This window comes from Ambystoma mexicanum, chromosome 6q (assembly GCF_040938575.1).
Source record: "Ambystoma mexicanum isolate Mex_15411 chromosome 6q, UKY_AmexF1_1, whole genome shotgun sequence".
Taxonomy (NCBI): domain Eukaryota; kingdom Metazoa; phylum Chordata; class Amphibia; order Caudata; family Ambystomatidae; genus Ambystoma; species Ambystoma mexicanum.
In genome coordinates, this window is record NC_090937.1 from 1,599,048,179 (window position 1) to 1,599,074,262 (window position 26,084).

A 26,084-nucleotide genomic window follows, 5' to 3' on the forward strand; every position below is an offset into this window, starting at 1 on the left:
TTTCACTTTTTAACTGATTTTGCAATTCCGGACATTACCCCAAATTTACACACATGTGCGCAAGGAGTATGGACATTAATTGATGAAGTGTCAGATTTTTCACATGCACACATTTTGAGTAATATCCTCTTTTCCGCTAAAACTCCCCTGAACATGCCACCGGTTCTAAAAACCTCTTAAAATGTGGGCAGAAAAATCACAAGAATTATGGTGTCATTTAAATAATTTTCACAAGTCCGCTCTATGAGTTATTCATCTTTTTCTAAAACCATATTCTGGCTATAGAGGTGTGTCTTTTCATGTCACATGGTACAGAAACCAGTCTTTCCAGTTTCTGGCAAGCTCAGAGACCCTGCCCCTCCCAGCTTCTGCCAAGAGGAAGCTCCATTTACGACTCCCGCCAATAAAACATTTGCCTGAGTCAGGACAGGGCTTTGTTCAATTTCCTGCAGAGCCCAGGTAATTCAATCAGGGAAGTGTCATATCCCTTTTGGTGTGAGCAGCAAAAGGGCAGCTAGGCCTGGGAACACAGCTGTGACTCAAGTTTCACTCCTGATGGGGGTAGTTGCCAGGCAGAATTCAGTTCCTTAATCCAGGTTTCAGATAAAATGTCACTTTTTGTTTCCCAGTTTAAGTCAAGACAATTTCTTTACATATGCAGATAGGATGCTGATTCTAAGTTTAAAACTATGACATTTAAACAATTGCAACCTATGTGACACTCAAAGTAGGTCACTCATTTCTTTTAAACATTTAGATTTTTTAGTGTCTTTCAGTCCAAATTTACTTAAACTGCTGAAATCCACAGCTCAGCCAGTCTTGCTATAAACCTTCAAGTCACTTCAGAATATAACTTTACATTGGATCCACTTCTCAGTAAGTCTTTCTTTGGCTTGCTTTGGGTTCATTTATTCAGTTTTCGACAAAAAGTAAAATCTGGTGGTTTTAAAACGCCGGCTTTCTGATAGTGGTGAGTACTGGTACTGCACCCCTTTTTGGGATTTAAGAAAATGAATTCCCAACAGTTATGGGTTTGCTTTTGGCAATCAGCATTGCCACTCCCAATGGTTTCAGACTACTGTGCGGATAGTCCAATGGTGGTTTTAGGCAGTGTCCTACTGTGCCCATAACATCGGCAAAAATGAGTGGCAGCCTATTCTTCATGCATTTCCCTGTGCATTTTCTGGGAAGCTCTGGCCATCATGATGTTTTCCATGTCAGTACTGCACAGTTTTGAGGTATGGCTCGGATGCATGGGTAAATACATCCCACAGGGCAATTAAGTCAGAATCTGAAGTTGCAAATGATAGTCAGACTCTTAGTACATGCTTAGTAATTTGTGCCAGCTGTGATCAACACCTTCCAACCACCAATGCTATAATTAATTACAGAGGTGCTAAGCACTGATCAAACCAATGTGTCATTGTGCATAAACTGATAGTTGAATATTTTAGGAAATCCTTTCATAATCACCCAAAGATGGCAATTCATTTAAGCATTCATCGATCCAAATAGCTTGTGTTAAATGAATTGGTCTGGAAGAGCCTGTTACTCTCTCAAAGCATAATAAAATGTATGTGAATATATACACCGTGTGTAGGTGTTAATGACCCTGATATCTGTATTGGTACAGACATACCTGATGGTGTCTGGTTGTGTCCCCAATAATACCAATTTCAAAAAGGGTGTGGGATGGTTTTCAAGAAAAGAAAGAAGTGTTCACAAATAATATGTCACAATGCGGTAGCTTGGGTCTCCCTTCCCTAAGTTTTGAGCACAGGGTAAGGTGGTAGCTTGGAGCACAGCACACACTGAAGCTCACACTCAAGCTCTCCCACACTCAAGCTCTCACACTCAAGCTCTCTGAGTCGACAGTTTCACTTGCAGCTATCAGGACCGTCGATGGCCAAGTCTCGTTTCTCTTGAAGGTCTCTTGCCTTCGAGGGCCTGACATATTCAATAACAAAACAAAAGTTCCTTCAACAAAATGGTTTTACTTAGGGTGAGGATTTTCCACCCCTGGGTCCTCCTCTTCTGGGTGCTGACCCTTATTCTTGGTGTCTTGGGTGATCGGTTTTCACCCGTCAGATCTCCCTCTTCCGGGCTTGGATTCTAAAACAGTTCCTATCGATATCAAAACCTTTGGGGTTGTTTCCTGGTCCCAACGACCCGATAGTATCATCAAGAAAAACAACAAACAACCACAAAGTTGTGGTCTATGTATTTCTCGGGTGATGAATTCACCCCTGGGTCCACCTCTTCCGGACGCTGACCCTTCAGAATTTGTATTCCACAAATCAAATAATAGTTCCTTCTCTTAATGGACTTTGGGTGATGGCTTCACCCCTGGATCTCCCTCGTTCCGGCTTGGACACCTCTTGACTACTAGCCTCCCTCCACCGGGTTCACTATGGCTCTTCGAGCATTCGCTTGTCCTAATGTCTTTTTTTAAACAGTTCCAGTGGACATCCCGCAGCCGGCTTCACCTTTGTCAACACACTGTTTCTTGGGACTTTAGACTTTGCCCCCTTCTCGTCAGCATCCCTCTTCAGAGTTCACACTTGCCAACTTCACCTTCACATTCACTTATGCTTTAGAGGTTTAAAGGATTCACTTCACTTGCTTTCTAAGGTTGCGGGATTCACTTCCCTTGCTTTCTTTGAAGTTCGTAGGTTAAAGGCTTTCGACTGTACAGGAATTTTGCTTGACCTCCTGTATGACCACTTTGACCTATCTTGGCGGCTCTCCTATGGTCTTCTGGTTTCTGTAGTTTTTCGCAGATGACGATCAACCAGAGGTTCTCGGAGCAGCACCCACATGGTGCCGGTCCCCTTCTGCAGCTGCTCTCCCTTTTACAATTTTACAGCTCTTTGAACTTTCTCACTTTGCCACTTTGAGACTTTAATTTACCACAGCCTGGTTATTATCGGCTCTAATCTCGACTCACTGGCTGTGATGAACCGCTTGGCTTTCCTCTTTACTGGAGTCATGGCCGGTACCAAGGAAGCAGGGGTGTCCCTCGCTTCGGCTTATCGGCGTAGATATGCTCCGTGTACTGTTGACATCTGCTGCAGCACACTTGGGATGTTGTCCTCGGTCTAACATTTCTTTCAGCTGAGGGTTCACATGGTTTTGTCGAAAAGTGCAAGGTCATGTCTCTCTTTGTCAGTCTTTTGATATTTGCCGCCTTTCTCCTCCTCTTGAACTGCTGGGTCTGGATAGCTGTCTCCTTGTGTGGTCTGCCTTGCTTGTACGGTGCTCTCTTGCTCCACCTTTTATCCCTGTGGGGAAGGGAAAGGGATATTATGTGTGTGTGTGATTCTGATCAGTTAGTGACTTTGCCTGACCCTTGTATTGGGACTTGTCAGGTAAACGGCTCTGGTCTTAGTCCATTCTCTGGTGTGTCATGCGAAAGTGTTCGTGTCGGAAAGGGGAGTATTAGAGTGTTTCGAAAATCTTGCGGGACAGACAGGGGAAGATGTGTTATATGAAATTATAGTGTTTTGTACCAGGGGGTTTGATAAACTACAAAGGGTGAAACTGATAGGATTTGTGAGACAAACGGGAGTGACCCGGTTTTCTATCTTGAAATAAACAAGGGGGATTGTGGGAATGGTAGTGTTTTGTCAATGCTGTATACTGGGTATTCCAGACAGAATAACCAGAGGGACGTGAAGAAAAATGATTGGGAGTAGTTGGATAGGGAACTGGAAAGTAGGGATTCTGAGAGAGAGAGTTTCGGAATGCAACGGGGTGTGGGATCCTAGGGGATTTTTTACATGCGGAGGGGATGGTAATTTTGGGTAAACTACATTCCATGGGAGGAAGGTGGCTAAATGTATTATAGCCTACAAAGGCCTTAGGTATATTGTACTCCTCTCCTTCTTCCCGGGTACAATACTGCATTTCACCTGGGGCAATTCCCTGAGCATAACCCCGGGTTCCCCTACCCAGGTGATCCTCCCTCGCTCGTCCACCCCCAGGGTTGGGATCTGAGAGCGTCAGCCCTTCCCTGGCCACCTGAATAAGGGATTGTCGAGGTCTACTCAGGAGAAACTCCTTAGGTTTCTCACATCAGCTGTGCAAGGAGGAGTGAAGGAAAGGTAAGTGCAAGGGGCAAGTGGGCGGCAAAACAAGTACAAAACCTACACGAGAACATTGTCAGGGCATCAAGGCAAGGAGGGAGTGTTCAACCAAGGTAGGGGTTCTGACGCTGCTGAAAATATTCACCACTGTCCACGAAGACTGGTGGATTCCCACTCAGCAAAGGCTTTGCAGAGGAGGAGAGATGTTAAGCCTTTCCTGAGGAGTGAAGGAAAGGTAAGTGCAAGGGGCAAGTGTGCGGCAAAACAAAACAAGTACAAAACCTACACGAGAACATTGTCAGGGCATCAAGGCAAGGAGGGAGTGTTCAACCAAGGTAGGGGTTCTGACGCTGCTGAAAATATTCACCACTGTCCACGAAGACTGGTGGATTCCCACTCAGCTAAGGCTTTGCAGAGGAGGAGAGATGTTAAGCCTTTCCTGAAATGAGCAACCCTAAGAGAAGGCGGGAGCTAATTCCAAAGCTTGGCCCCATCAAATTCCAAGATTCTTCCCCCAAGATTCTTAGAACCGTTGACAGTGTCGCAGCACACGTGCAGGGTAGTCTCTGGTCATGGAGACTGGAGGACGAGGACCAAGGGCCCTAAGGCTCCAAACAGCCCAATGGGCCTTGAAGGAGAGCAGGCATCATATACAAGGCAAACCAAAATTCTGAGCAGCATGGAGTAATGCATACATTATGCAAAACAAGGAAATTAATTCTGGACCAGTTCCCACTTTTGCTGCCGTGCATTTTAAGTGAGCCACATCAGCCAGAGCAGCTTCTGCGTTACATGCAAGGCAGGCCAATTAACTGCCTGCAAAGGATTCACGTGTTCGCATATGAACAGCTAGAAGGGGCTGGCAGAGCACTGGCAGAGCACTGAAGCAGCGCTCTCTCCCTCCTCCTCTCTCCACCACCAGCAGTGCCCATAATGTCTCCTTCAGGGCCCACCCTGCAGAACAAAAGGAGAGACAAAAATGCAAGGAGAGACAAAAATGCATCTACTGTGCTTTCAGCAAACTAGGCACAGAACACTATTTCGTTAAGTGGGATTGATTTAGAAAGCCTGGGAAATTACTTTATTAAGTTGTTTCTTCGTCTATTCTAATATGCAAATATTTAAGTAATTGGAGTTGTGATGGAACCTTTTTGAATAAAAACTCCCACAAAGCCCCAGTTCCCTACTGAATTTCTTATTATGCCACGAAAGGAAGCAATAATAAAACTCCCCTTCTAAAGCTTAGTTAGAGCTATGATCTATTCATAAGCATGTCCTTGACTGAAGTCCTGTTAAAGCAAGCATTGGCAAAGTCAACAGTGTTGGCTTGTTATGCATATCTTTACACATTTCCAGGAGTAATCTACTATACTTAGGTCAACTATTCGGTATTCGGCCGAATAGTAAATGTGCTATTCAGTACACCCCTAGTCAAGGAAAATGGGATGAATGTCTTTAAGCAGATTAGATCTTGATGTTGCAGAACAGGATAATAGTCATAGAAGTTGGGGTATAATAATGTCGGACGAAGAAAGGGAAGAAAATGATTGAGCGCAAAGGTAAGGCGCAGACGGATTTTCAAAAGAATTGATTGTAAAATGATCAGATCTAGAGGACTCCAAAGAGAGAACACCAGAATCGACACCATACACTGATCGACCACAAGCACGATCACACAGTGCTGGGGATGTATCCCCACCCTATGTAAGCAGATTAAGGGCACTACGGAGACATATGGGCAAGACTAGCCCCACCTGGAAGACAAAGAGTGTAGGCAGGTATGTATTATTGACCAGGATTTTCACAATTCCCATTATTATAGAAACAGGGAGGACGACCACAGTATATTCCATCGCAGCAAATGGATAAAGACAATTTGAGGTATAAATTACAGAGTTTAAATTCCAGTAGAGGAAAATGGATTTACGAATTAGAAGAATGACAAATGAAGAAGCAGGTGGCAATGGAAACGAAGCCATGGCCAGAAATACAATTGACGAGCATGCATTAATGCCAGTTGGTGCAGGAAAAGAATAAGAATAAAGCAGAGAGCAGAAAGCAGGAAGAGGCAAAGTTAGTTCAGAAAATGTTACCAAAACTCGCCATAGAGGGAGCAGTATTGATGAGTAGTAAAAGTGTAGCGACACAAGAGATGCGACCAGCGCAGAAAAGCAACGCAGTGTATCCTGTGAATCAGAGTGGGTAACATTTTTTCCCAAGAGGAAGAGGGAATGGGCTGAGAGGAGGAGGACGAGGTGGATTTCAGAACCCTCCGAGAAGAGGAGGATTTCATGGCGGACAGCCGTAAAAATATTGGAATTGCAGAAGAATGGGACGCATGGCTAGAACATGTAAAAGCAGAGGAGGCATGCACCAGAATTGGCAGACTACAAGAGGGGGGATGGGCTATGTTCCACAATATAATACAGAACAAATGGAGTATTATGCTCAAGATCACACAGAGTCTCAGACATATGTGCCACAAACTCAGCAGACACAGCAAGCGCCAGTTCAAATGCAAGCGCTGCAAGGGCAACCGCAGCAAACTCCCATGCAAACACATCAGGTACAAACTCAGCAAGCGTAGACACAACAAGCTATGGTACCACAATGGAATATGACTACAGTATCCCAGCAAGCACCCGCACCCAAATTGGGGAGTGTGACTGTGATAGGAGGAAATCCTTTCACAGGTACAGGGATTAATTTATATCCACAATAGGACAACCCACAGAGCGACCCGATGTGTTCAGTGACACCAGATGCCCAAGAGGAACCAAAGTCAAGGTGACGATACGAGGCAAGACATTTTCATTTCTTGTAGACACTGGGGCGTCTCGTTCCTGTGTTCATGAGGGGAAATACCTGATGTCAGGTATTGCCATGAATGCACAGGCATTTTCTGGGGAGATGGGTTTAGTTCCTTTTACAGACGAATTGCCAATTTCTATTAGAGAACATCATATGTCAATGCCATTATTGTTTTCTAGGCAGACCACAGTAAATATATTGGGGCGTGACTTGATGACGAAACTTAATATGACAATATCTTTTACTGACAACGGGATAGTGTGTTCTACTCCATGGATACATTATATGAATGGAAGAGAGTTTATATTGGCTTTCACAGGTCATATGGCATTAAGAGGAGTTCCTTTAGATCCAGAAGTATTTGTGTATGGAGTGTTTATTCTATTATGGCTACCCAGATTGGTAGGTAAATCATTGAGAATACCTGATGAATTTTTGTTTAGACCAGAGATCCCAATGGATGATGAAGAAGGGCAGATTATTCCCTTACAGCTAGAAGCAGCAGTGGTTAGAGAGGAAACAGTGATGCTTCACGGGACATTGAAGGGTACATTCTGACGGATTTGACAGATAAAGAGCTGTTTAGGGATGATTGCTAAGACGATAAATTTGTGTTTTTTATATGTCTCACTTATTGAAATAAAGTAGAGAATGTAGAAATACCACAGAGAATGGTGCTGGTAAAAAAGAAACCGTCATTCTTTCAGGAAGACTTAGAAAAAGTGGCAAATATTTTATCGACCAAAAGTCCATATGATGTTGGTCTATTAAAAGGAAAAGGAGCAGTTATAATCAAACTTAAACCAGCAGCACTTGATCCACGAGTAAAGCAATACCCCATGTCCAGAAAAGCAGATGAGGGCATATTGGAGACTATTTCCGCTTTAATGAAGCAACGTATATTGGTGCCATCTGACTCTCCATGTAACACGGCTATTTATCCTGTGAAGAAATCAAAGGGGGGGTTGTGGAGATTTATACAGGAACTTTGCCTCCTAAACAATATAGTCGAAGCTGAGTTTCATTTAGTTCAAAAATCAGCAACAATATTATGTAACATCACTAGAGGTGTCACGGTATTAGTTTTATGACGGTACGATAAACTTCTTGCCAAATGACGGTATATCATGGTTATCGCAGTATAGCAGGTGGAGTTAACCAATCTTAACAAATATTTTCTAAAAGGTCATAAATTGACAGATTTATCATCACAAACAAAACCAGGCACCCAGGGCCAGAATTGGGCTTTTCAACTGGAATGCCTTGCTTCCACCAAACACAAACACACGTGTGGAGGGGAGGAGGGGGGGAGCCCTGCTGCAACTGGCAAAGCAAACTGAATAGCTTTTCTTAAGTGGTCATTTAGGCTTTATGCTCCCCCACTGGCTACTGGTGAAGATGAACATGTTGCCATCTTGATAACCTGCATGCCACTGATCAATGGAGGCTGATGGTAGTATACGCTTGTGCGCATATACACACACAGACACACACACACACACGCACCCTCTTTACGTTACAGCCTTTAGTTTACTTGCGGGCCAAAAGGTGTTCAGTAATCACGGACATGTTACCCTTTGGTATGGCAGCAGGGAATACCCACAGAGTGAATTTCGCAGTGTGACATATTATATGTAAATTCAATGATAGAACCAGGGAAATCCCCCATTGCCATATGTTTAGAGAACATTATCCATTATAAATATATAAACCCCATAGCCGCCAACCCAAAGTAAACCCTTTTCCTTCTTGGCACTGTATCTATTCTTCCTATTGCTAACATATTGATTTTGTGTCAGGCACGTGTGGTTTATGGAATGGCATTAAAAACTGCTCCAACTGAAACTACTTGGTAGACGGCACATCCAACAGTGCAAGACCAAGACTGCGCAGCACTTGCTTACTGCAGCCTTTCCAAATCAGATTGAAAAGCACACTTTACGGTATGAACGGTATAACGGTATAAACAATGTGACGGTTATTATTATTCAATTAAGTGGTTCACGGTATCTTTAACGGTATACCGTTATGCCGTTACATCCCTAAACATCACATCCAAATATTTTACAGTCATAGATTTAAAGAATGTGTTCTTTTCAATTCCCCTTCACGAAGACTCACAAGATTTGACTTCCTTCTCATATAGAAATACTTTCCTGAAACACACTTGTTTGCCCCAGGGCTACTGTGAGTCCCCTTCAATCTTTAACAGGGTCCTCCAGATGGATGTCGGACATGTCCAACTCGAAAGTGTGATACTCCAGTACGTGGATGACATTCTGGTGTGCAGTGAGACAGAAGACAGATGCAGAGAAGACTCTGTTAAGCTTATGATGATACTCTCAGAAAAAGGGTCTAAAGTAGACAAAGAGAAGCTACAATACTGTCAAGAAGAGGTCTTGTATGTAGGACAGTTGATCTCCCATAAAGGGAGAAAAGTGACACCTAAGAGAGCAGAAGCGATTATGAGAACTCCAGAACCTACAACATTGAGGGAAATGCAACAATTTCTAGGTTTATGTAATTATTATAGTGCCTGGGTGTTCGATTACAGTACATATATTTGACCACTTTTAAAAAGACTTAAAAAGCACAGTTGGACAAGAGTAAAATAACTTGGACAGATTAGATGACTGAAGGATTTGAAGAATTAAAAAAGGCAATCAGTACAGCCCCTATGTCAGGAATTCCAGAGTATCATGAAGAATTGTATCTATTCTCCCATTCAAATGAAGAATTTATGACAGAAGTCCTCACACAGAAATCAACATTTGGACAGGACGCAAACCATTAGCTTATAATGGGATTCTAAATCCAGTTATGAAAGGACATTATCCCTGTGAGCAATCTTTAGCTGCTGCTGCATTCGCGATTGAAAAAGCTTCAAGTATAACAATGGGGTGCCCAGTAACATTGTTTGTGAATAATGCATTATTTTCAATTTTAGATTAACCCAAAATTGTCAGATGTATGACAGTAAACCCAGCAATGCTCATGTCTGAACCAGTAGCAGTGGCTGATTTTGTACATGATTTCTCAACGTATACTGAATGTTATGCTATTCCCCAAGCCCAAGAAAATGCTCCTGGGAGGGGGTAATTTCTCTTTATTTGTAGTTAATCCAGAATTGATAAAAAAATGGCGAAAGGCATACTGGATCACCGATATTGAAGTTGAACCGAGAGGGTGAATTTGAGGGTTGACAAACACAATATTTCCTTGAATTACTCAGCACATGCTGCAGAATTAATGCCGCTTATCGCCGCACTTCAAAGATTTGAAGATGAGGAAGTGACAGTGCACTCTGACTCCGGCTATGTGACGTCAACAGCACACGCAGGTTTGTCACATTGGAAAAGGAGGGTCTTCCTCCATGCAGACAGCACTCCGGTGCAACATGCAGCCTTATTGGATAGGCTTGTTGAAGCATTGTCTACCATTGACCAAAGGAGTTGTAAAATGTGCAGCACAGTCAAAAATGGACAGATTTTCTGGCAGAAACAAAACCGCAGATTTAGAAGCCAAAAAGGCAGCCTATTTGCCAGCCATTTCTAATTTCGAAATATAAGGTGTTAAACAAATGACAGGACAATGCATGTTGGTAAAGGAGGGTTTTAACATGTTGGGCCTCATTACGAGTCAGGCGTTAAGGGGTTAACGGCGCCGTAAACGGCGCCGACCCTTAACGCCTGATTCCGAGGTCCCTTAGCGCCATGGTGATTTTAACGCCTGCTTTTTGCAGGCGTTAAAATCCATGGCGCTAAGGGACCTTGGAGATAATTACGGCACCGTAATTTACGGTGGCGTAATTATCTCCTTCCCCACTCCCATTATGCCCTATGGGGCAAAAATGGGAATGGGGAAGGGTAAATGGTGATTGGGGATTTACCGCCCCACTCACCTTGGAATGGGGCGGTAAATCCGCCAACCACCATGGCGTAAACATAGTTTACGCCATGGCGGTAAAGGTACGACCCAGGCGGTAACTTACCGCCTGGGTCGTAATGAGGCACGTTGTCTATTGTCCAGTTAATTGAGATACAGTGGCGAGCACCACAAGAAGAGAAGGATTTATGGAAGAAACCCTGGTGTTCTTTATCCCCCACTGAGTATATATGGAGACAGGATAGTAGTGGAAAGCCAGTTATGCCTCTAGCATTATTATGGGTAGTGCTGGAGAAACTACTCTACTCCGCGCATACAACTCGAGAGAATCTTGCTTCTACAATTTCAGGAGAAGGGTTTTAACCAAATTTGTTGCAACCTATGGCACAGTTAATTGTAAATTGCATTGTGTGCCAGAAATGTATTGCAGGGCCCACTTCAAGGCATAATATAAGCAGTGACGCATAGCAGATTGCTATGCAATTCTGTAGGTTTGCTAATTAAAGTGACACTTGTGTAGCAAGGCTAGCTATTTAAGTTACCCTGTTCAATTAAAGCAAAGCTCACCCTGCATTCCTCTCTTGCCCTCGGTGTCTCTGAAACCTCTTTTCTTTGGGCACTGCAAATTCAAAGGGGCTACTGGAGAGGAGTGCAGCTGTAATCATCTCCTCAACTTTTAAGTGCCAAAGGCCTGTATGGGAGTACTAGAAGTAAATCGGGATGATCATTTTATCAGGCCAACTATATCCTGTCCGGCATAAACACAGTATGTGCTAACTTTGTATTTTTAAACAGTCATGCAAATGCCTAAAATTCGAATTTACATAATGCATAATTACAGTATTGCTGCTTTAAAACAGTGCATTATCTCGTACGCTTTACAGTAAAGTTTAGGTTAGTCTGTCTAAATCTCATAGTGTCAAACCAGATTTCATTTTGTTGGGGAAGATGCATCATATTGACAAGTGAACAGTTTTGAAAACCTACATGATCACATTACAACATGCTTTTGCTGGCAACCCTAGTTCTATAACCTGCTGGTTGCATTCATCTATGCAACTGGTGCTCAACCCATGAGCTGATCCTATTCTCCCTGACATTCTATTTTCTCACCCTGCTGCTTTATACCAGCTATCCTGAAAGTGATATGGCTGATCACTACAATAGTTGCCTACTGTGCCCAGTTCTCTGCCTGCATTCTTTCTCTTATATAATGAATACTCACAGCTAACTAGATGTTTAGCAAACTAGGGATCAATAGTTCCATACACTCTCTACATATACTGCAATACCATATGCTGAAGTTGGAGCGATGTAGGCTCTGTAGGGTATGTTTCCAGAGCAGTTTTATCATATCTATTTGTGTCCATTCATGCATGTGTCCTTTTACATTTTCCAGACTCTCATCCAGCGCTTGCAAAGTCTACTCACCCACTCGCATATTCTTGTAGATTTTATGCAGGGTGAGTACCATTTACAGCAGATGTTTGAAACGTTTATCTAACATTTACTTTGTTTTCAGTAAATGTTAAATAAAGGTTTCACTGTGCATGGCTGGCCTCGGGGTGGCAGCAGTGTGCCAAACATAAAGTGGGTTTGTGATGACATGCACTATTTTACAGAAACCACATTTACATTTTGTTTCATCCGTTGCCATGGGTTGAGTGCATTTCTCTGAGGTAGAGTAGGTAAACAGAGTTACTCCAGTTGCCAGGTATAGCAGAATTGTGAAGGATTTGCAAGGCCTGACTCATCTCACAAATGTCTTACTTCAATGGTAGCCAATAATGCTGTACTGTTGCTCATTTTATGGATTGGGTACAAATGACTTCTGGTGATATTAGAAATATTAGTACTGTTCTTTGCTAATCAAATGGGTTTGTTTGCTAATCAAGATCATTTTAATTAGCAAACTCTGCTAATCAATTTTCTTAAACTAATTTATGCCTAGCACTTTGCGAACAGTGAGAGGAGCAATTCCTAGACCCAATGGCCCCTTTCAGCATCTAAATATAGATAATGTGGATATGCTGCAGGCAAGCAACGGCTACAGATATATGCTGGTCGTGGTGTGTCCATGTGGGTGTGTACGAGGTCTTCCTTTCTGATAATAGACCGCATTTTATAAATGAGTTTGTATAAATACGTTTTCTTCTGCTTATCACCGACAAGCGAATAGAGTCTGTCAAAGATTATACGGATTACTGAAGGAAAGGATTGCAAAATTAAAGATGACCTTAAAGAAGGGATAGCTACATTGACTACCCCTTGCCCTATCTGATTTGAGAAATCAGCCTGGCTCAGATCAGCATCTAACTCCTCATGAGTTGGTGACTAGACACTGTATGAGAACCCCCCTTGTTCCTCCAACTAGAGTAAGAACTGATGGCCATAGCGTAGTGGAGGCATTAGGTGACGAGATGCATGATTGCCTAACAACAATGAATGCAAGCATTTCTTTCTTGTCTCAAAAGGTCCAAATCAAAGGGAGTGGTCAAAAAGAAGCGATAAAGACAATCCATTGAAGCAGAAGATTTGTTAAAACCACCCAGTCTGTATCTAGGGGAATGGGTGCCGGTGTGCAAATTCGTACGCACTTGGAGTACACCCCGCTTTGAAGGTCTGTATGAAGTGGAGAAAGTTAGTCCCACTGCAGTGAAATTAAAAGGTAGAAGAGCCTGGTTGCACATGTACGACATCAAACCGTATAAAGGCGAAGCACCAACCCCTCCTGCAGCTGCCCACATTGAAGCAAAAGAAGAAGTTCTGCGCATGCTGACTCGTTTGATCGCCTAAAGCAAGGATAAAGAAAATGAAGAGCACGCAAGCACTTTAGACTAAGGATCAATATTTTCCAAATTTGATAAGGAATACATAGATTTGCAGTCATCCTGGAACTTTATTAGATAGGTTAAAGGTACAATGAGAAGAAAATCCAGAGCTTGAAAAAAAGAAACATCTTTATTCTTGTATGCTGTTTTTTCCTACATATTATCCAGCTCTAATAAGAAGATATGTTAATACTGTCACGTTTTCCAGAACTCCAAAGAACAATTACATTATTTTTAGAGTCATAATAGCAATAATCTTGCAGTTTCTGATATAAAAGTGTAATCTTTAAAGAATAACAGATTTACATATTAAAGTGAAAAAAAATGGGGAGGTTTCAGAATATAAAATATGCTTTGCCATCAAGAAAGCCAATACGTTTTCATGGAATATTAATTATGATGTCATTCTGTGTTATGATTTGTATTTTTATCATTATTATGACAATTAGACATGTTACAAAGGATAATACAGACGTAGAGGGTGTCAATGAGACATGTACTATCGTCCCCGCTAGAACTGCACACAGCCTGTTCTATAATATTACTAAATACCTGTGGGTGGGGTTGGGGTAAAAGGGATGTTGAAGAAAACCATGAAAATATAACTACATATCTCGATAATTCGGCTCATTTAAAGAATAACCTATGGGATCAGCACATGAAAAACGTGGGGAGAAGATTGCCAGATAAAAGCTGCTATGTATGTTCCCTCATACCTTATGCTTTACGAACCTCTAAAATATTCATAGCAACAGAGGTATCAGTGAATAAGACACACTGCCTGACACACTATGCACTTTGCCTAACCAGCGGACAATTCCAAGGGAGAACATCATCCATAGTGTGAATGATAAAAGAAAATCCCAAAGGGAAGACAATTATGTGCAAGATACAAAATCAAGAGAAAAGCAAGAAACCATGCATTGAATAATAAGCTACGAATAGCCTGGAAAAAAATGGAGCAGGAAACAAGATCGAAGAAAATAAGATATTACAATGCGAAGGCAAAAAGAGGAGGAAATACGAGAATGCTGGAAAAGAGGGCAACTCCAAATTAAAGGAACTGTGCTCGCGCCTGAAGGATGGGTGAATGGTTTGGTTGTTTGCAAAGCAATGGCATTAACAGGACAATGGGAAGTAGTTGTGGCAAATGCAGAAATAGAATGCAAAGAACAGTGGCCCAAAATGATAAGATTATTGACATGACTTGACATGCGTCAGAAACAATGGCACAATCAAGTTGGAGAAAACCCCAAGTGTGACAGAGGTTTTGATGTACCAGGTATGAAGGAAGGAATAGCAGTCCAGATGGACCACTGCTGGGCCTGTGGATCGAGAGCATGATATGATTGTTGTAGTTCGACTGAATATCCAGATGTTGTCTGCAGTGTGGCCACTTTTATTCAGAGAGCCTGGATAAAAACAAAGTAAGGTTTGAATAGCGTTTCTATTTTATAGTCATTTTAATTGATGTGTTAATAAATGGATGATCAAAAGCTAACTAAAATAATGATTGAGAAACAAAAGGAAATTGATCTGATTTCCTGGACCAAGAAGCAGGGAATATGTCCAGTCCATGAAGTTCTGAACTCTTGTTAACACAACATAAACCCTGTCACCTAAGCTGGGGAAGTTAGGGCAATAATGGATGTCAGAGACTTGGAAGTACTCTGCACTTTCATGCTTTATTGCACTTTCAGCTGAGGACATTACATAATAGCATGTTTGCGATGTCGAATTTTCATCATGGTTTTAGCAAGACTAAAATGGGATCAATATTGCATTTTATTAATATAATTATATCCACTGTTTTTATATTATTCATGTAAATATATATTTTGGTGAAGGTTTTTAAGGGTTCTATCCAAAATTAAGTTATTTTCTATTAACTTGATAACCGTTGTATTGCAAAATAGTTCATCCATTCTTACCTTTGCTCCTTAAAGAACTCTGTGACACAGCTTACAAGCTATGCCAGACTTCTGAATCTACAATAATCTCAGAGTCTTCTCGCCACTTTTCTAATATCTCATACTAGCGGTACCACCCGGCGTTGCTTGGGTCTGTAGCTGACATGCCCATGGGGGTCTGCTATATCCTTGTGAATGTTGTATTGTGTCATAACATCCTGTTTTCGAAAATTCGCAAAATCAGCAATTTCACTAACTCGCCTATACTGATAACAAAGGCCCAGACCCCGCTCCGCACCTGTGCAGGGCGAATGGCTGGGGTTGGGCAAATTTCACTCTTGCAGGTACCTTGTGGCCTAACTTCCTATTTTTGGAAAAGTCACAAAATCGTCGAACTCCTGAAATCGCCTTTACTGATAGCACTGGGCCGGACCCCGCCCTGTGCAGGGCAAATGGGTGGTTTTGGTCAGATTTCACTATCGCCAGTATACCCCAGACTGGTATGCCGACCTCTGGCCAACATTGCAGCCCACCAACTGTTATGGGGATGGAGCCAACCCCGAACATACAAACACACTTTCACAAATATATATATATATAGATTTCTCTTTGATAGGCTTTCAAAATAAATGTGTCGGTTATTTGCCTTTAAGGTACAATTACTAACATCACTTCTTACCCTCTTTTTGAATTATTTTGTCTGTGTATGTGTGTCTGTGTGTGCATTCGCATATACCTTCAAGATGTGTGTGTTTTTCTGAAGAGGAGGGTCCCTTTCAAGTATTACACCCCACAACTTTACCCTGCCATCATCTTACTGGAGGAGGGTCCTTCTGCCCAGATCGGAGGAAGCTGTGAGGATCATATTTTGGGGTGCAGATTCCCCGATTATGTTTATCCATGCACTCTCATTTTTTGTGAATAAGCAAACACAATGTTGGAGGATGGAAGTGATTCCATAACATGATTTCTTCTTCCTTTAAGAGACACTTCCAGCTCTGTCTTAAAAAGCTGAGGAAAGAGCTGGAGGACCTACAGGAGTGGAAAACTGAACAGGAGAAACTTGCAGCAGAACTGGAGGTGAGAGAAACTCTCTTTTAAAATGTGTTAGGCAGAATCATATGCAGTACCCTTTGGGAACACCACACACAATTAAGACTACAAGTGCAAATACAAATTCACCTTTGGTACAAGCCTGTACTCCACAGAATTTGGTAGCGGTGGCTGAGCAGCCAGACTTATCTCAAGAGTAAAGTGAGCAGTACAAGAGATTACACAAAGGACAGCAATCACTATGGTTCAAGCAAACACTGATTCAAGATTTCTGAGTAAAAGAATATACATTTATTTACACCATCAGTTATAAAACAATTCACTATTATAAAGCAGCAGAAAATCCCAATCTTAATATACTACTAAAAACACCCAATCAATTCTGGACAAGTTAAGCGCAAATATGCAGTGTGAGCAAAATGACACTCCAGTAATTTAAAAGGGAGAAAAGACAAGGTTATCAACAATCAAGCAGCACCAATAAGTTTTTAGGCAGGGCAATCTAGTAAAGGCTAATACAATGAGGATTCAAGTCAATAGGCCTGGGCCAATGTTAGTGGTTCAGAGTCTTTACAGAGGATCACACAGTTCAGAGTAGTTCGCGGTTAAGTCTTTGCCAAGAGTACAAAACGAAGTTGGTCGGAAGAAAAGTTACTTAAAGGAGAAGAGGACAAGCCCTCAGATAGGCAAAAGACTTTAAACACTTTCACTGCCGTCGGACTGAGAGAACGACCGGATTTGCACAGTACCTTTAAATGAAGAAGAATGCTGTAGCTGAGGCAGTCGTTCCTGGCAGTTCCAGCAGGCTCACGGTTCCTGAAGCTTCAGTCGTGGTGACAAGGAATACGTCTGAAGGGTCCTGCACTGCCCAGGGATTAAGCCAGCAGCAGAGCAAAGCGTCGAATAAAAGGTGATCTCCTTAAAACCCAAATAGGCTTCGTTCCTCCTGGCTATCCGAACCACTGCAGAGATGAGCAGCAATTTCGACCAGGAGAGGGAGGCCGGCGTTTGATGTTTGGCGAGCTGGTTGGTCCCACCAAGCTCAAGGGAAGAAGATTCCTTCCAGATCTTCTCTGTCGTCGAAGTTCGGGCAATTTGGACCTGCAGCAGGGCTTCATCGTGGTGTCCAGTAGTTGCAGCAGTCGTCCTCCTTCAGCTTCTCTTTGGTCCTCTTGTTCCAGTGGCGACTCTGCCTTCCAGTCCCAGAGAAAGGCTTTTTATGCACTGAATCCCCCATTCACACAGCCTTGCTGTCAATCACACAGCAGGATGGCTGTTGTGGAGGGACAGCCACCTGGCCAATCAACTAAGAGTGCGACTTGGGTCTCCAAGGAGACCCTGTGCAGGGGGCCTCAAACCCCTCCCTCACATCGTGTCCACCCCAGACACTCAGGCGCCTAAGGAGGGCTTCTGTACAGGAGCCTGCCAAAGGACGGCGAACATAGGAACCAAACCTGGTTTTGCGCGCAGAGTAAAACACAAGAAGGACCTTTCTACTAAGAAATGGCGAATAACCACGACCGGAACCAAAATAAAATAAAAGGGGTCCAGCGGGTTAGAGTTCGAGGCTACCACCATAGCCTCTAATGGTACTGAGGCTATTTTCATAGTCCGCAGTAAAATAAAAAAATGGTAGATACCACTGCCACCAGCCAAATCGTAGAGAAAGTGGAACAAAATAATGTTCCATGAGAATCAGACAAAAAGGGATAACTATTAACCCTTCCAGTACTCTATGGGAAGATAGGGTGTACTGGGTCTGTAGATTTAAAAAGACCAGTAAAGTCAATGGCAACTTTACATGTTCTGGGAGACAGTGGTCAGTCCCAGAAAATGGAGTTTAAAGTGGGAAGTCTAAAAAGACAACCCTGTGTCACTGCACTAGGTGCTGTGTGACACACAGTAAAAAGATGATGCCTATGGAGTGGGTGAGACTCCATAGTCAATGAGCACAAAAATGTATCACAAAGAAAACACATGTAAGAGTGGGAAAAAAGGCTCACACTCTTACCAGGTAAAAAAAAACTGAACCCCAGAAATCCAGCAAAGCTGCTGAGGGACTCAAAAGGTAAAGGAAATTATCCATTCTGGAGGATTCTCCCTGACAAAATGTGTCAACAGTATCAGCACTGGAAGGTAAGGGCACCAATGGGGGCACTAGCATTCATATAAGAGAATCCCCAGGGGTATGTTGGGGTCACTCCAAGTAGACTATGCAGTCGATCACTAGTTCCTGGAAATCTGCACCAAGCAGACCATGCCATTCAACATAGCACCACCCCTAATGATTCTCATGAAATAGAGGTAGGAACAAACTAAGGGGGGGGGGGGGTTTCCCACAGAGTACCGTGCTACCAGCAGGGAGTGCTCCCCATAGTCGTGCGAAGCAGAGCTAGTAATGACACACAGAGTCACCAGGAGCCTAAGCCGAGCTACTAGAAACGACACGGAGATGACCAAGAGGCACATGAAGTAGAGCTACAAATCAAACATGGGAGTCCCTTAGAGACACATGAAGGAGAGATGGGGTTACAAGTTTCATGTTCAATACTGGCCAATATTCCCAGAGTATTATTCTCATTTCATGCTCCATACACATTCTTCTCCTTTCATGTTTATTATCCACTCCTATTTCTATGAATGTTAGCATCATTTCATGTGCAGTACCCACTCAGAAGCCCCAGAGTCCCAGCATCATTTAAGCTCTGCGCCATCTCAAATGCCCTGTGTTTTATCATTGTTTCTTATCTCGCTCACATGCCACAGAGTGCTAGCATTCTTTTATATCCTGTATCCACTCATATGCCCCCGGTGTCATGAGTTTTTCCCAGAACCGTAGGTTAGGGCCCAAGTGGGCATCTATTCTAGACAGAACAGTCCTTCATATTAGGTGATGAGGGCTCCTGTCCTGTGTCATGGATACTGCAGAGAAAACACAGCACTGTATGGAGTCCAGCTACAGCAAAGCCAGTGCATGCTGCACTGAAAACAGTAGAGGGTTTTAAATGGGTGTGTGTAGCACCTCAAAGAGATGAGAGGTTGTCATGGGTGTGAGTGGGATCAAATCACATATTCTTTGTAGCTGTTTTACATAGCCCATTGTCCTGCAGCAAAAGTGTATGAAAGGCACATATGACCAAAACATGTTGATGACATCCAGCATGTTTTCCTTCATCATTGGCTTGGGAATGCACTCCAAATAATCCTTGACCTGTGCCAGGTCATTTGAATCTTATTTAAGTCAGGTGACTCAGGTGTAGTACTTACCCAACAAATGACCTGTCTACCCGTGAATGCCCCACTGAGGATTGTTTGTAATCATTGCACATAATTATGCATAGTTTCGGGAGTCCTGGGTATAACTTAATCGTGATGTTTTGCAGACATAGGTGGGTAAGGGGATAAAAGGGGTAGGGAGTGAGTTGGTGTAGGGATATTTATATAGGGAAGGGCCGGGGTTGGGGAGAACCCCCTCAAATAATAAAAAATGTATTCAATTAGTTTTTTCGATGTTATTTTCTCATAATGACATTGCATTGAAACAACTGTCGGCAGCGGGACATGGAACCGGGCATAACATATTTACACATGAAAGACCAGTGCATCACAATGGTCTCCTTGAATGAGGCTTCATCCACTTCCCCTTCAGAGATTTCTATCAGTCCTTGGCGATGCTTGGAGATGCCGCCCAGACATGCACGTTCCCCAGATGTTTCAGTTGCAGGTTGATAGACACTCGACCTCTCTTCCAAAAGACTATCCTGTTGAAGGTGAAGAAAATCCTCACCAGTCTTGATTCAGTCTTTTGTGTGCATCACCCACTTCGCCTTGTTCATGACATAGACCATCATTAAAAGCCCACAGCATCCCAAAAGCAAACCCTTACTGTACTGTACATAGACACTGCACATAAACACTGCTCAGAAACTTAAGTTTCCCCCTCAGGTTAAAGTCCCCCTTCAGTCAACCTGGACATTTATAATCCCAGGAGACTCGAGATCGGTGTTGTAGGACATTGCAGGCCATGTGAAGGACTTTCCAAGAGGTAACCGTATAATTGCCCATAGACCACACATCCTAAATGCAGTACCATGAACTTTGTGGGAGGTACATGCTGGCCACTCCAGACTTCAGTCAGCATTATAAAAGCATGCAAGAAAGACATCACTGTAAATTAACATATCATGCCAACATACCTGTTTTCCCACACGCAATCCAGTACCACCACCTCCTCTGCTATCGCTGTCTGTCATATTCTTCCTATCTTATCCTGAAAACATTTTGTAACTTCTGTTTCACCCCTACCTCTTGAACCTTTGAACTTTTAAGGCATTTAGAGGCCCTCTGGGTAGTGCCAGCGCTGCACAAGTATTAAAATGAATAAATAACACACCACGAAAGACATGGAATCTGCAGTGTTGGAAAAAACGCGTGGAGAGGTTTGAAATCAACTCCCATGGCTACTCCCCTGTCTCACTAATTACCCTATGTTATACCTTTTGTTTTACTTGTAATTGTAGGCAATTTTAGCTCAATCCAAGATGTTTTTGTGCTAGAGGACTCCGTCTACATCCTCCAGAGATCTGTGGTCCTTCCGTGCAATTTATTTACTTTTTTCTTATGCGCCGTAGCCCGTAAACATCAGGGCGCGGAGGAGACAGATTAATTAAGAGATGAGAGAAAGTGACCGAGCATGCATCAGATATGTCCCACTACCACCATTTTCTGTCCCAATATTTCCTCCCATTCAATTACATTAACCGCCCTCATAATGTTGTCACAGGTGTTCTAGCCCACTTTTAAAACTTGTTTGGCCCTGGTGTATTATTTTAGTTAGAACCATCATCAGGCGGGTGGCCAGTATTTTGGCATAAATCTTGGAACCCCCCTTAAGGAGGGATATAGGATGATAACTCCAACAGTAAGTTGGGTCTTTACCCAGTGTGAGCACTAGGTAGTCATTAAATGGCTGGTGGCCGTGCACCTTTTTACAAAATCGGCGCACCTTTACCGCAGGCTGTTTTCATAGCTGCGGTAAAGGCACCCATGGGTGCCCCTTTTACCAAAATGGTCCCCGTCTTCTTTTGTTTGCCATTTCTGCACTTCTTGTCCCTTCTTGATCTTTCCCCTGCCTTCCAGGGTTGGAAAATCATTTGTGTGATTTTTATTTTCGGCGGGTGACCTAGTTCAGGCCCGCCCAGGCTCCATAGTGTCTGTGAAGGCAGGAAGCGAGAGTGGAGTCCAAAGCTCTGCAGCCCTTTGTCTTCCAAACCTGCCTGTAAGAACCCAGTTCAAACTGGGAGGCCGGCTGACCTTGCTGCTTCGGCTTTCTGTTGAGATTCTACAAGGGTGCACTGTGGTGTCAGAGGAAGAAGAATGAGGATGTCTGGCAGTGGTTTGAACCTGCCATCCAACTATAGTTTATGCAGAGTGAATCCAGTAGGACATTTGAACCAAATATGTGGTGGGTTGTATGAGGGAATGCAAAGAAGATAGAAGATCATAACACAGAACATGAGTCCTACACATAGGGATTTGCGGTGCACAGGATACATACAATTGGGAGTTAACACAGAGGGAGCTATAAAGCAAAGACTGATTCGAGAGGTGGTTAGTTGCGTGGTGAGGGTGATGGGCTGTAAATGGTGGTCGTCTGATGCATTGTTGCAATTGACTGAGATATTCTTCAAATTACTGTACATTCAGCTGTGCGATGTCATCTTAGATCAGATTTGTAATTTTAGTGAGACATTAAGTAGTTAAGGTGGCAAAAGCTTAAGTCATTAGGTAGGGGGTGTTGTGATAGTAATGATAGTACTCATAATACTATTAATAGCATTGATTATGAATAAGAAGTACAACATAAACAAAGCCGTTTTAATTATTCTATTTCAAGGTGAAATTCCATGGCCAGAGGGAGAACATCATTTGTGTATTTGAGGACCTGAAACAGTTTCTGGAAAAGGAGTTGCAAAGTCTCCTCAGCAACCTGGAGAAGGAACAAGAGGAGAACATGAAGAAGATCCGGGGGAAGGTGACCGAGTTGGACAAGCAGCAGCAGTCCCACAGAAACCTGATCGTGCTGATAGAGGGGAAGTTCCAGCAGCAAGATGTGGACTTACTGAAGGTGAGAGGGCTTTAGCAATCTAGAACATATGAACAGTATTCTTTCCCCCCAGCAACCTAAACATAAAATAGCAAGCTACTGTACCATCGCACAGGTTTTGAACCCTGGACCGGAATTGAACCTTGGCCTCCTAAGTCTGAAATGGGACACTTAAGTGCAAGACCAAAGCAATCATTGCTTGTAGAACTGCGAAATAACTCCTATTGACATGTTTCTATACGGACATGTTTGGGTACTGGTTTTCAAATCTGTTCCCTTGGCAAATGCTTTTTGTTGTGTCTGTTTTTTTTTTTAAATCTTGGAAGACAAGCATGAATGAAATTTGCCTAGTTCACATTAACGTCCTGTGACATCACTTGCCAATGCTCAACAGAGTTCCCTCCCCCCACTTTTCTTTCAGGACATGCGCCCTTGAAAGGTAATGGTTTACGAAACAATACAAATCTCTGAAGTATGTTGGTCTTGACATGCAAATTCCAGATGGAAGAAATGTGTCTTGCCATACTTTCATTACTGAAAGGAACGCAAGAATAACCTGATTCTTGTCGGTACTGCGTTTCATACTTGCTAGGCCACTTGCTAGGCCACTTACTAGGCCACTTTGCTAGGTCCAGATATGTCAACCTGCCTGATTTTTCAGGATGTTGATGCGAATTGGTCTGACTCCCTAAGGGATGGTATGGCCTGAGCAGCCAGAGCAATTCTTCAGAAGGGGGAAGTTGTTTTATAGGTGCTGTAAACACTTTTGATAAATGCACTATACGGGAATGTCTGCAAAAATATATTCTTTGTATGGTAAAGTTGTGCAAAGTAATATCTTCAAATAATTGCAGGCAATCATATTTTCAGAATAGTAATGAAAACAAAAGTGGTGATCTCACAGGATCATAAATTGTGAAGGCAGAACACAAAGTCCAACTGGACCTCTGGTGATGCTTACAGACTCCTTAGAAAGCATACACCTCCAACCACTTAACATATAAACCTAGCAGTTTACTAACAGTCCCGAAAATCAAAAAGTAGTGGCTGCTCTTTTCTCCATCTTACAGCCAAAAAGTGCAGTGCTTCATTTTAGAAGGCATCTAAACAAAAATCATCTATTTTGGAAATGCATTTAACAATGACATGCCATAAACCAGTCTGTTCGTCTTATGGGCTGTTAATTCGCCCTGCTGAACAACCCCCGATTATGTGTTTCTATGGCGCTATGATGCCTTATTTTGTCATATGCTGTTCTCTATAAAAAGCAAAAGCATAAACTTCTGGAATAGGGAGATACAAAACCAGGAAATCAGCATTTCATCTTTCCAAGGTCATTATATGAATGTCTGTGGTTGGGTAATAATAATTGTATATAGAAATGTAGTGTGTTTGGTGAACTCTCTATATAAGTAACATTTCCTCTGGTCGAGAAGAAGCAGGAGGATCAGGAGTCAAAGCTCTGAGCTTCTGGCAAGAATCCTCTGTGCTGGCTTATTCTTCAAAGTACATAGACGCAGTTATAAGCAGTCGAATGTTGTGCGCATCTGGACAGTATCACGTACATATTTTTTTTTTAGTTTATTTATTTGTAATGCGCACGAGACCTGGGGGTATCAGTGCGCGGCAGATACAAGAAGGCTTTCAGTTTAGGTTACATGGTTACATAGCAGGCAAGAGATGTACGGGAGAAGTTACATAATTACATACAGATTCAGAGAGAGGAGCAGATTGCAGAGTTTGCATATAATATGCTAGGGGGGTGTATGTGTCAAATAAATACAGGTATGGGAATAGACAACACATTGATAAATAAGTTGCGCGTTAAGGTACATCATAAAAGTAAACTTGCTTTCCTTTCTGCATTTCAGGCCTCTGGGTCTTGTCCTAGATGTTGGCCATGGCCCTTTGACACCTGGCTCTCTTCAAAACCATTTTGATGTAACCTTATCTGTACAGTCATAACAGCGACTATATAACATATATATATTGTGATGAATCGAGGGAATTTGTCCCTTTTCCCCAGGCGGAGCCTCTTACTGTTAGACTGGGGAGGGGAGCCTTCTTTGCAAAACCCTCCTTAGGAGTAGCGGCAAGTGGGACCTCACTGGCTGGGAGAACCTCCCCTTTTGGGGACAAAGACTCCCGTTCCCGTGAGGAACTCCCTCAAGCGGCACAGACTGTTGCATACATGCAATGTGTTAATGTACTAAATCCTGTAAATTATCAAGACTGGGACGAAGAAATAGCAATAACAGAGTATCAAGACTCAGACAGAGAAACCCATAATAGATATGGTAATCTTATGTCTCTTTGAATCAGAATGTTCCATCCACTGAGAAGCGTGGATAAAATGATACTCAAAGAGAGACACAGGAGAACGAGACGGAGAGGAGAGATGGAGAATCATGTATGCAAACTGGGCGAGGCCCCAAGCTACGTTAGTCCAGACGCAGAAGGAAGTCCGGAAACCTGCAAGTTTCGAGCTGGCCTGGGATCACAGAAAGCTACACTAGAGCTGTGGTGGAACTAAAGCGCAAGAGAGCGGAGGGGCAAGAGGACAATCAAAGGTGGTGACAAGGTTCCAATAGGGAGTCCGTGCTCGACCCCGGCTCCAAAGAACCTTGCTGATACCATCAGCCAGGGTAGGTGGCTGGCTGTCCAATCATGAAACTAAAGAACATAACCACGTAAAGAACAGAGAAAGTACAAGGGCAGGAGCCCAATAAGAGGTGGTGGCGAGACCACAGGAAGGTGTCCGTGGTGGACTGAGAGGCGAACCAACTTCACTGATGGCACCTGTGTGAGAAACCTACAAGATGTGCGGATACACTACAGTGAACCGGGACACCGAAATGAAGGCACGAGAAACTATAATGAGAGACACAAGGAAAGCGAGTGCGTCATCGGTCCAAGAGACAGAAGAGGACCTCTGAGGAAGAAGACTCTCAAAAGATTTCCCCTGTCAAAATAAAGGTAACAGGGGAACCCTGGGAAGAACCCAGGGAATCATATGACACAGTTAACTCATCCAAGTAGAAAATATGAAACAAAATCTAACGTGAAAAAAAGGAGATATAAGTGTTGTCACTCTAGATAGAGAACTGTTGAACAAATAAAGAATGAGAGAAGAGTAAAATGTATAGGGAGAAGTAATTCAACACATTGTCCAAAGCCTAGCGTTGAAGAGACATCCAGAGATGGCAGAGAGCCTAGAGAAAGTACAAGTGAAGAACAACAAAGTTCGGAAACCTACAACCAAGAAGGGAAAACTAATAAGATATCCCAAAGAAGGATACCACAAGAAGAGAGGAAGCCCAATAACCTAATTAAGGAACAAAAGAGCTTGATCCAAGAAGTCCTGAGAGACTATTTGCTAATTATGTACTAAAGAAAGCCCAAT

At 42.8% G+C, this 26,084-nt stretch overlaps 1 protein-coding gene across 4 annotated transcripts in view; it reads left to right on the forward strand.

The window, feature by feature from the left end:
- The window catches only part of LOC138516883 (E3 ubiquitin-protein ligase TRIM39-like), a 364,781-nt gene that overhangs the window by 42,500 nt on the left and 296,197 nt on the right, over positions 1-26,084 (forward strand). For 2 of the 4 annotated variants that reach the window (XM_069632333.1, XM_069632330.1), the window contains exons 2-3: positions 16,507-16,602; positions 22,472-22,702. The exons of 1 other annotated variant lie outside the window; for it this stretch is intronic. In XM_069632333.1, coding sequence (XP_069488434.1) covers positions 16,507-16,602; positions 22,472-22,702 — 327 coding nt within the window. The remainder of the gene's footprint in view (positions 1-16,506; positions 16,603-22,471; positions 22,703-26,084) is intronic. One more of the 4 variants, XM_069632331.1, reaches the window with a different exon arrangement.